General features: G+C 40.6%; 1 protein-coding gene across 1 annotated transcript in view; it reads right to left on the bottom strand.

The window, feature by feature from the left end:
- LOC129700333 (EF-hand calcium-binding domain-containing protein 14-like) overlaps window positions 1-10,043 on the bottom strand; it is a 46,595-nt gene that overhangs the window by 11,358 nt on the left and 25,194 nt on the right. The window contains exons 5-7 of the mRNA XM_055640733.1: window positions 7,742-7,855; window positions 4,470-4,643; window positions 625-714 (exon numbers count right to left, since the gene is read on the bottom strand). Coding sequence (XP_055496708.1) covers window positions 625-714; window positions 4,470-4,643; window positions 7,742-7,855 — 378 coding nt within the window. The remainder of the gene's footprint in view (window positions 1-624; window positions 715-4,469; window positions 4,644-7,741; window positions 7,856-10,043) is intronic.

The raw sequence follows: 10,043 nt of genomic DNA, 5'->3' as shown, positions 1-10,043 counted from the left end.
TAAGATTCTAAAGCATGGGAGCAGAATTAGGTTATTCAGCCCATCGAATCAGCTCCATCCTTCAATCATGGCTGATCCATTTTTACCCCTCAACCCCATTCTCCTGCCTTCTCCCCGTAACCTTTGATGGGGAGGTTTTGAATGCACACCATTCTTTCCTCCTTTGAAAACTAGGCATATAAACATTTCATCAAATCGAAGATAGACACAAAAAGCTGGAGTAACTCAATGGGACAGGCAGCACCTCTGGAGAGAAGGAATGGGTGATGTTTCGGGTCGAAACCCTTCAGACCCGAAACGTCACCCATTCGTTCTCTCCAGAGATGCTGCCTGTCCCGCTGAGTTACTCCAGCTTTTTGTGTCTATCTTCGGTTTAAACAACCGTCTGCAGTTTCTTCCTACACAGGCTCATCAAATCCTTGTTTTAACCAAATTAATTTCTAAAATCACATTTTAAAGGACATTCTTTCCACTTAAAGTTAACCTACATTGATTGTATTCATCTGAACAAGAGTTAAAGAAAAATATGCAATATTTTAATCTCCATTTCAACTTTAAAAGCTTTGCTGAGTGAACACTTTACATCTGTGTCAGAAAGAAAGAAAGCTAGAACACAATACTAACCCGTTCCAGCTGACCTTGGTGAGATTTCAATTTTACTGAAATGTTGATCAATCTTTCCAGCGATTCTTCAAATTGATCCAACTCAGTGGTCTAAAACAAAAAAAACCTCTAAACTTTAGAATTTACTGAATATGGCGGAGACACTGCACAACGGGTGTTAATAATGTTGTTTTCCATATGTTTATCAGTATATGTTGAAAATGCCATCATGTGACAATTTGGAGGTTTCCTGCAACATGCCTAAATCAATGATGGGATAAAGGCTTCCGTGGAAAATATCCACAGTATAAAGAATATAACAGAGAAAAAACATATTGTAACTCATAAATAGAGCTAGGTCAAGATAATAACCGGTCAGTCAGACATCCAAGTATATTAACAATTAATGATTAAAAATATATTATTCGTTCCATTACTGGAAATAAAGTAAAGTTACAATACATTATGCATACAATGCAGGTAACAAATTTTCTCTTCCTCAATATTAAGGATTAATGCAATCAGTTTAATTATTTTTACTGCACAATGAAAATGGTCCTAATAATTTGGCTCTGACATGGACTAGATGTTGGGCTATGTACTTAACAGACAGGGAAAGTGGTCACTTTAAGGTCCAATGCCCCGTGCAATGTCTTTCCTTACATGTGTCAAGGCCAGTTTCCATCTTCCATTCAACACCATAAATGCAGCAGATGAAACAATCCTGTTGTTATGACAGTTCTAGTTCTTTTTCCTTCCTGATTTCCTACATCACATCTTCTCAGCGGCCACAGTCAAGGAATGTATCCAAGCACCAACAGCTATTTCCACACTTGTACCTGTGCCTACTTAACATGCTGAATCAGCAGGTTTGTGCCCCATTCCCGCCCGGCCATGCAAGTAAAGTAGCCAATGAGTAAGTACATGGACAGTTTGATATCAGACACAGTTACTAAAAATGTCAGAAAGCAATTGGAATCAATTTCACCCTAATTATTCATCTTTGATTATGACACAGAGGCAGAAAATAGCAAAAGCAGGAAAGTATCCTTCAATGTACCTGAAAGTTAATAAAGAAAATTAGGAAGCATCTTAGTTTGAGAATAAAAAAAAACTATGTAAGGTAGAATTTTAGCGGTCGTAAAAGAATGAGCAAATAGCTTTAAGAAGTCTGCCTATTTAGTGGAGCAATTGGTTCAGGTCTTTCAAAACTCAAAGTTTAAGGCAGGGATCAATGGAATGTAAAACTCCAATGTTACATCTGTAATTTCCCCACATTTGCAGTCCCTTGTGCCTCCAAATGTGACACCATTGTTCAACAATGACAAGCAAGTAACTGTTGACCTATTAGTTTAATATCCGTCACTGGCATGATCCTGGAGTCTACAATCATGTACAAGAAAAGCTTAATGTAATCGAACTAAGTCAATATGGTTTTATGAAAGGTAAAAGCTGTTGGGCAGATTTTCTTGAGTTTTTAAGGAACTTAAAGCAGAGTTGATAGAGCGCAAAGTGTATCTGGATTTGAGAAAGCATTTGACAAGGTGCAACATGAAAGGGTGTTGGGCACGATAAGAGCACATGAGGAGATGCAATGTCATGGACAGAAGATTGGTTATTGCTCAGAAGACAAAGATGGAATAAATACCTATTTTTCAGCTAGAAGGACATAACTGGTGGAATGCCCAAGGGTCAGTTCTTGATTCTCAATTCATTAAAAGGCAGGGGAAAGAGTTTGTGGTGTCCAAGGTTGGCTCTGACCCAACAATCCGTGGGAGGGCCCACTGTGATGAGGATATTTGGATTCTGCAACATGGATTGATTGACTGAGTGAGTAACTGACAGAGCAAGTTAGCTGTGAGGAAAGCGAAAGAGTCTGCACTTTGGTAGGAGGAATATAAGGGCAGAATATGATCAAATTAACAATCGCATTCAGATAAGAGATCATTGATACCCTGAACATATCAACATTATGAAGGAAGAGGTATAGGAGGTCTTTGGATTTTACTTTAGACTTTAGAGATACAGCACGGAAACACGCCCTTCAGCCCAACTAGTCAGTGCCGACCAGCGATCACTCCATACACCAACTAGTCCTACACAGGGAACAATTTACAATTTAACCAAAGCCAACTGACCTACAAGTTGTACATCTTTGAAGCGTGTGAGGAAACCGGAGCACCCGGAGAAAACACACTAGGTCACAGGGAGAACGTACAAACACCGTACAGACAGCACCAATAGTCGGGATCAAACTCGGGTTTCTGGTGCTGTAAGGCAGCAGTTCTACTGCTCCACCACTGTGCCGCCCTCGAGACACATAAAAGTGAATACATTCTCGCCGACCAGTACATTGTGGGAAGGAAGACAAGATATCGTTGGGGTCCTGGCAGAGGTTTTTGTACCATTATAAGCCATGGGCAGATAGGGTATTTGACAACTGGAGGTTCGCTAATATTTTGCCTTTATTAAGAAGGGTAGTAAAGGCAAGCAGAGCCTTACATCAGTGGTGGGTATGTTACTGGAAGGGATTCAGAGGAATAGGATTTAATTGCATTTGGAAAAGCAAAGACTGATCAGGGACAGCCATGCTTTTGCTCTTGGAAATTATCCCACAAGTTTGATTATGTTTATTAAAGAGGTAACCAAGAGGATTGACGAGGGCAGAATTGAGGATGTTGTCTGCCCACAGGCAGTGTTGCAATAGATTAAACAACTTTATTAAATGGTGCAGCAGACATGAAGGGTCATGTAGTCTACTCCTGCCACCAATTCATTTTTGTGAATGCACTGAAGTTTTCCACGGAGCTGACTTGTCTTTCTTTACCTGCTAAATTTATTGAAGTTTGGGAAATTTGGCTAGCCAGGTTAAAACCACTGAATTTGCTGGCTCGTAGAAACATAGAAAATAGGTGCAGGAGAAGGCCATTCGAGCCAGCACCGCCATTCATTGTGATCTTTGCTGATCGTCCCGTATCAATAACCCGTGCCTGCCTTCTCCCCATATCCCTTGACTCCACTAGCCCCTAGAGCTCTATCTAACTCCCGCTTAAATCCATCCAGTGATTTGGCCTCCACTGCCCTCTGTGACAGGGAATTCCATAAATTCACAACTCTCTGGTTGAAAACGTTTTTTTCTCACCTCAGTCTTAAATGACCTCCCCTTTATTCTAAGGCTGTGCCCCCTGGTTCTGGACTCGCCCAACATTGGGAACATTTTTCCTGCATCTAGCTTGTCCAGTCCTTTTTATAATTTTATATGTTTATATAAGAACCCCCCCCCCCCCCCCCTCATCCTTCTAAACTCCAGTGAATACAAGCCTAGTCTTTTCAATCTTTCCTCATACGACAGTCCTGCCATCCCAGGGCCCTTTTGACCTTGGTGTAACATTGAAATGATCACCTCAGATCTGGATGTGGGTAGAATAACCAATTCTGTCATTGTCACTGATCCCTTTATAGATGTGGGCAGGTGGGAGTGAGGCTGAAAGGCTTTAGAATTGTTTTAATCATCTCATCTCACCAGATAAATCCTCATACCTTCTGGAGATTCAGAATGACTTCCTACATTGGGCACAAATTCTACCTCAGTCATTGTGATTATTCTCAAAATAAGCAAAGAAACAAGAAAACAAATCAATCACAAATGACGGCGAAGTTTCTACGTCAAATAACAAATTGCTGGAAGAATTCAGCGAGTCAGACAGCATCTGCGGAGGTGAAATGGGCAGAGAACATTTCAGGTCGCGAGCTTTTTTTCACCCACAGGTGTTTATAAGAACTGAAGCAAATGATCAAGAAGGACCAAGCATAACTGTGGGAGTGAAATTCCATATAACTTTGAATAAAGAAATCTGATACTAAACCTGTGAGTTTGTCAGCTCTGTTAGAGAATGCAGACTTATTTCCATTGTTCTGAACTTGTAAGTGAGATCAGATGTGAGGTTGCGAAACTCATGGATTTCATCCTTCATTGTGAGCAAGCTGGAGACAGTAGATCCATTCAGCTTGTGCATAAATCTATAAAGCCTCGACAGGTCCTGTGGAAAGTACAGAAATGTCAATATCAGTTGGGCTCAATCTGTTGTCAAACAAAACATTGAGGCAAGGTACATTTGGCATATGTACATTGGCAATCTCCACTTCAGTATGAATCATGAGGTGCACGAGTGCGGTTTGACAGGGTATTTTATACATGTTCATTAAACCGAAAACAAATGTGTTTTCATTCTGTACTTTACAATCAATATCCACCTCCGTTTACTCTAATTAGGAAACAAAATGTTAAAGGAGACAAAATCCTGAGAACAATTAGAGAAGGGTACAAATTGCAAGCTACGGTGCATCTTTACCGCTATGCCACCCCAAGTTTGAAGCTGGTCTTGGCTGGAGATGCATTAATCACATGTGTAAATGACTTAACAGACACAGGTCTGGAGTTTAAATCATCTTTAATCATAAGGTATAGTAGAGCAGTACAGTAGGTTGTTAGTTCATCGCTACTGCTAGTATAACTACGCAAAGTAGGAAATGGGTGTTAATATAAAGTACAGTAAGGTGGAGTTAGTGATGCTACACTACTCTGGTTCACATGCAATAACCAATCTACACCATGGTTTACGCCTTCATGGTGCTAGTAGAACTAGTCTGTCCATTCCCTACACAGATGCTGTTGATCCGCTGAGTTCCTTCAACATTGTGTTTTGCTCCAGATTCCAGCAATAACAGTTTCTTGTTTCTCCAGCCAAATATGACTCCTGTCCGATGTCATCAAAGATTTAATCGAATTAAAAAGATTAACATTATTTCTCTTGGCATTTTTCTGCAGTGAAGTTTTATGAATCTTCAAAATACACACGGACTGAAAATGGACAAAATCCACACTGTGATTTGGAGTAAGAGCTCTTCAGCTACTAGGCGCTGGTGGCTGAAGTGGACCCAGGTGATTAAATCACCCTTTTTTAGATATCAGAGACTCCTGTAGCTATGATCTTTCCTCCTTTCTTGAAGACAGTTAGATGTGGAGGATGAGGCTGTGAATATGTGACAAACTTCTCTGCAAAGTTTTAGACTTTAGGTGGAATATCATGTACTACTGGGACCTTGTTATTATATGGGATATGGCGTTCTTAACCTTTTGTTGGTCAGGAGTGGCAGCAAAGCTGGCCTGGAAAGGTTACAGTGAGATAGTGTCAAGTGTGCTTAGTCGAGTGCAGAGTCACGTTTGAGGAGATCTTTGAAACTTTGTTTAAGCAAACTGCTCTTCCTTTAATGAATTCACCCCCATTCCTGGCTAGTCAGTGGGGAGGGGGGTCTTGATATTGGCGCTGAAGAACCTGCGTATGTCATTGCCATCAGTGAGTTGAGGCTCCTGCCTCTCCCCATCCATTATCTGTTCTTACGATCTAAGGTTTTGTGCTGAACCACTGCCTTCAAATGCTTGCTTTACTGCTTCTCTATATTAGTATAATTAACTTCTTATTCTCCTTGTCGTTCTCATCAAACCAATCTTGATTATTCTTGGTGGAGAAAGAACCTAGTGTCTCCCCCTGGGTACTAGTACGGTGGACACCAGCTGATAAGCTGTGAATACTTTGATATTCCTGCAGGTTGGAGGTTGACGGCTTGTCTTGGAGATGCTGCCTGAGACGAGCTGGGGTCTCTAAGGGCTTCAATATTGATCAACTTTGTAGCAGCTCTTTTGTTGATGTTTTGGAAGCAGGTTAATAGAACAGATCAGGTAGTTGTCAGTCCAGTAGTTATCAGTGTATGTTATGGAAGGATGGAGGCAGGCATCATGGTTGTCCCTCATCCAGGTACTGATGTAGCCGTGTCAGTTCCTTGAATGGGGAGGGGGATGGGATGAAATGAGTTTATGGATGGGTTTATAAATCTGGCTCATCAACATCACCCGATTACATTGTTCAAGCTTTGATGTTTGCTCCAGGATGGTCTCAGATGACAAAACCGGATCTGGAGTGGTGACGTTCCTGACAATGGGGATTATCAGGGTCGATTACAGTAAAATACGTGCCAATAATTTTCCCTGCTATTTGAAATGCAGTTACAAGTGCGTACTATGTATGTAAAGGGCCATGCCATCGCATTAGTCTGCTTTATCAAAAAGTAATGACCTTTTAATTTGTGAGGTAATATTCACAAACAAATATTTTATTCTTTTAGGTTACAAGAAGGTTGTTCTGAAGGTGGTGAATAATGATGGCACAGACTTGCAGAAGCTTGGATGGTGCTGAATATATTTCATTTGATTAAATATTAAGTAACAATAACTTTTACCTCTGAAAATGTATCTCAGAGTTGAAGGTTAATTCCTTATGTATGCAGGATGCAGACTAAACGACAATGTACTGTGGTAGCTGATGCACAAAATACTGCCATCTTCCTTCAGTCATGGCATACCATGGGTGTCTCCAGGGTGCTATTCCCTCTATGGAGGACACCTGTGCGTGACTTTGTATAACGTGGGGAGACTGGTGCACAGACAGCCACCCCACAGTCCTGGACAGATCTGGGTGAGAATCCAGTGGCATGAAGTCCAAGACGACCGGAGACCCTTTTCTGCTGCAGCCTTCATCCGCCTTCCCAGACGTTGTGATGCTCCACTAAAGTCAGCCATCGTCTCTGCCTGTTCCACTGTTGAGGTCTTGCATGGATTGCTCTTTGTCAGAGACCTCCCCCCTCTACCTCACCACCATGGGTGGCCCTACAAGGAGCATAGCTCCAGACGGCATCGCTTTCAGGATCTCAGGTCCACACAAGCTTTTCCACCACGACAAGGTGACAATCCACAGAGAATCCACTGCCATCATAGCCACGTTTATCATCCAATTATACAAACATATTTGGCAATAATTTATTTTTGTCATTGTGAAATCTCTTTTTCAAAACATTTTAAAAAATGTGTCAAATAAAAAAAGAACACTTTTTAATGAATGAGGGATTACCATTTTTCTCAGAACTGCATGTAATGATTACAATGCATATAATGTAATGCTGAAACATGAGCTCATATCTTTGCATCAAAGTCTATTAATGCAGGGTTTTCTGTGCTTAACATTTATTCCATGACTACTGGTGATAAAATGAAGGGTGCAAAGATGATGGATAATTTCCTTACCTGATTACTAGTTGGCTTGATTTCCACCCCATCGTTTAATTTTTCACATCTAGCCTGCAGTGATTTTAGATTTTCTTCGAAGTAAATAATTCTCTCTTGTAGGATGTTAATTCTCTAGAGATGGATTACGTAAAAAAAAATGTCAAAGAGAAATGAAAGCAAGACAAGATGCATTTAGTAAATGATTACTGATGCAGAATTTCACACATAACTTCAATACATAACATTGTTTATAACAAGAGAGGAAATGAACCTAATATTCATTTCAGCAATAGTCAACCCGTTCTACAGGGAAATAATTTGTAATCCAATTTAGAAATTCATTCCTTGATCTGATGGGCAATCATTTGAACCACAGACATCTTGTGACATCTATCAACAAACAGTCTCGGGGCCAGAAGAAACATGGAAACATAAAATATTGTTGGGGCATTGAATTATGCCCTTCAGACCTGCTCCATGTAATTATAGCTGAATCTTTATCAAATTATCATATTCCACTTTATTCGCAAATCCCTTAATGCCATTTATGCTTAGAAATCTATCTACCTTCTTCTTAATTAAACAGTAACTTGGTCTCCACTGCTTTCGGTGGTAGAAAATATGCAGTTTGCCACCTTCTGAGTGAAGACATTTCACTTTATTTCAGTCTTTATAATCCTCTTCTAATTTCTAATACTGAGACTCCTAGTTCCAGACTCGCCAGCCAGGAAAAACATTCTCCCTACATCTGATCAGCATAGCTCATAATTACGAATGTTTCCGTAAGATACCTTCTCATTCTTCCAAATTCTCATGTATAGTCAAATCAGATTTTTATTATAAAATAGAGCTGCCATCTCAGAAATCTGAGCAGCGACCGCTATACATTCTCTATGTCTCCTCACAGCAACCACACATCCATACGCAAACCCCAATAAGCTTGCTTCATCATGATCAGATTCTCCCCTAAAATCAGCAAATTCCCAACTCATCACCAATTGTCAATGTTTCCTAGGCTGTCCCCTTGATCGACTTCCCAAAACTCTCTAAACCACCACAGCAACCACGTTCTGAAGATTTCCATCTCAGCAGCTTCTTACTTGCTCTTCAATTAATATACACACTGCACTTTGCTTCTGAAATTCAGGTCCACATACTTCAATGAAATCATATTTCAGAAGCAACTTTCATTATTCACGTAGAGAATGCTTTTAGTCCAAGGAATCCAGGAGAAATTTGTACCTCTTCTTGCCTTGGATCAATGCCACATAAGATGTGAAACAGGAACCCATTTGCCTAATTGAAAAAGTGTAACAAATCCTATGGCATTCTAGGTCATTCACTTAAACTGGTACAGCCATGAGGGCATGATGACATCTATCTACAATGTAGAATTTCTATGATTCAATAGATTAAAGACGAGGCCTGATTAAACTTTCATACATAAAATATGTAGTTAATTTTGTTTTGATAATACATTTGCTCTTGCACACCAGATATCTCTGCCTCTAAATGTTTAACTTTTATTCCGTTTTCCATCTCTGGCCAAGTGCACCCTTAATTGACTTTGTCAAAGTGATAGTGATCAAGCTTCCAGCATTGCTGCAGCCCTGCTGATGAAAGTACTGCACCAGTTCTGTTGGGTAGGGGTTTGCATGATACAAACCAGCAAAAATTTATGAACTGGCGATATATTTCCAAGTCAGGGTTCTAGGTGACTAGGGAGGAAACATATACATAGTGGGGTTTCCATGTAGCTACAGCTCCTACTGGCACTGTTCTAGGTCTTGAGAATGTGCTTTTGAAAAAGACGAGGTGTATAACCTGTTAATTTTAAAGAAGGTATACATAGTGCAGTCATGGTGGTGGGAGGAAAGAATGTTTGGGGTGATTGATGGGGTACAAATCAGGTGAGCTGCGTGCCTTGGAGTGCCCAACTTTATTGAAGTTTATTGGGCTACGCTCATCTTGGTGTGGGACAATCATTCCATCATACTCATAATCTCTGCCTTATAACTTTGAGGTGTTTGGAATTTAGTTTAGAAATACAGCGCAGAAACAGGCCCTTCGTCCCACCAAGTCCAGGCTGGCCAACGATCCCTGCACACTAGCGCTATCCTACACAAACTCAGAACAGTTTACAATTAACCAAGCCAATTAACTTACAAAGCTGTACGTCCCTGGAGTGTGGGAGGAAACCGGAGATCCCGGGGAAAACACACGCAGGTCACGGTGAAGAACGTAATACTCCGTATAAACAAGCATCCTTAGTCAGGATCGAACCCGGGTCTCTGGCGCCATAAGAGAGCAACTCTACCGC

The sequence above is a fragment of the Leucoraja erinacea genome, chromosome 1, assembly GCF_028641065.1.
Source record: "Leucoraja erinacea ecotype New England chromosome 1, Leri_hhj_1, whole genome shotgun sequence".
NCBI classification, from domain to species: domain Eukaryota; kingdom Metazoa; phylum Chordata; class Chondrichthyes; order Rajiformes; family Rajidae; genus Leucoraja; species Leucoraja erinaceus.
This window is presented reverse-complemented; position numbering and strand designations above follow the sequence as displayed.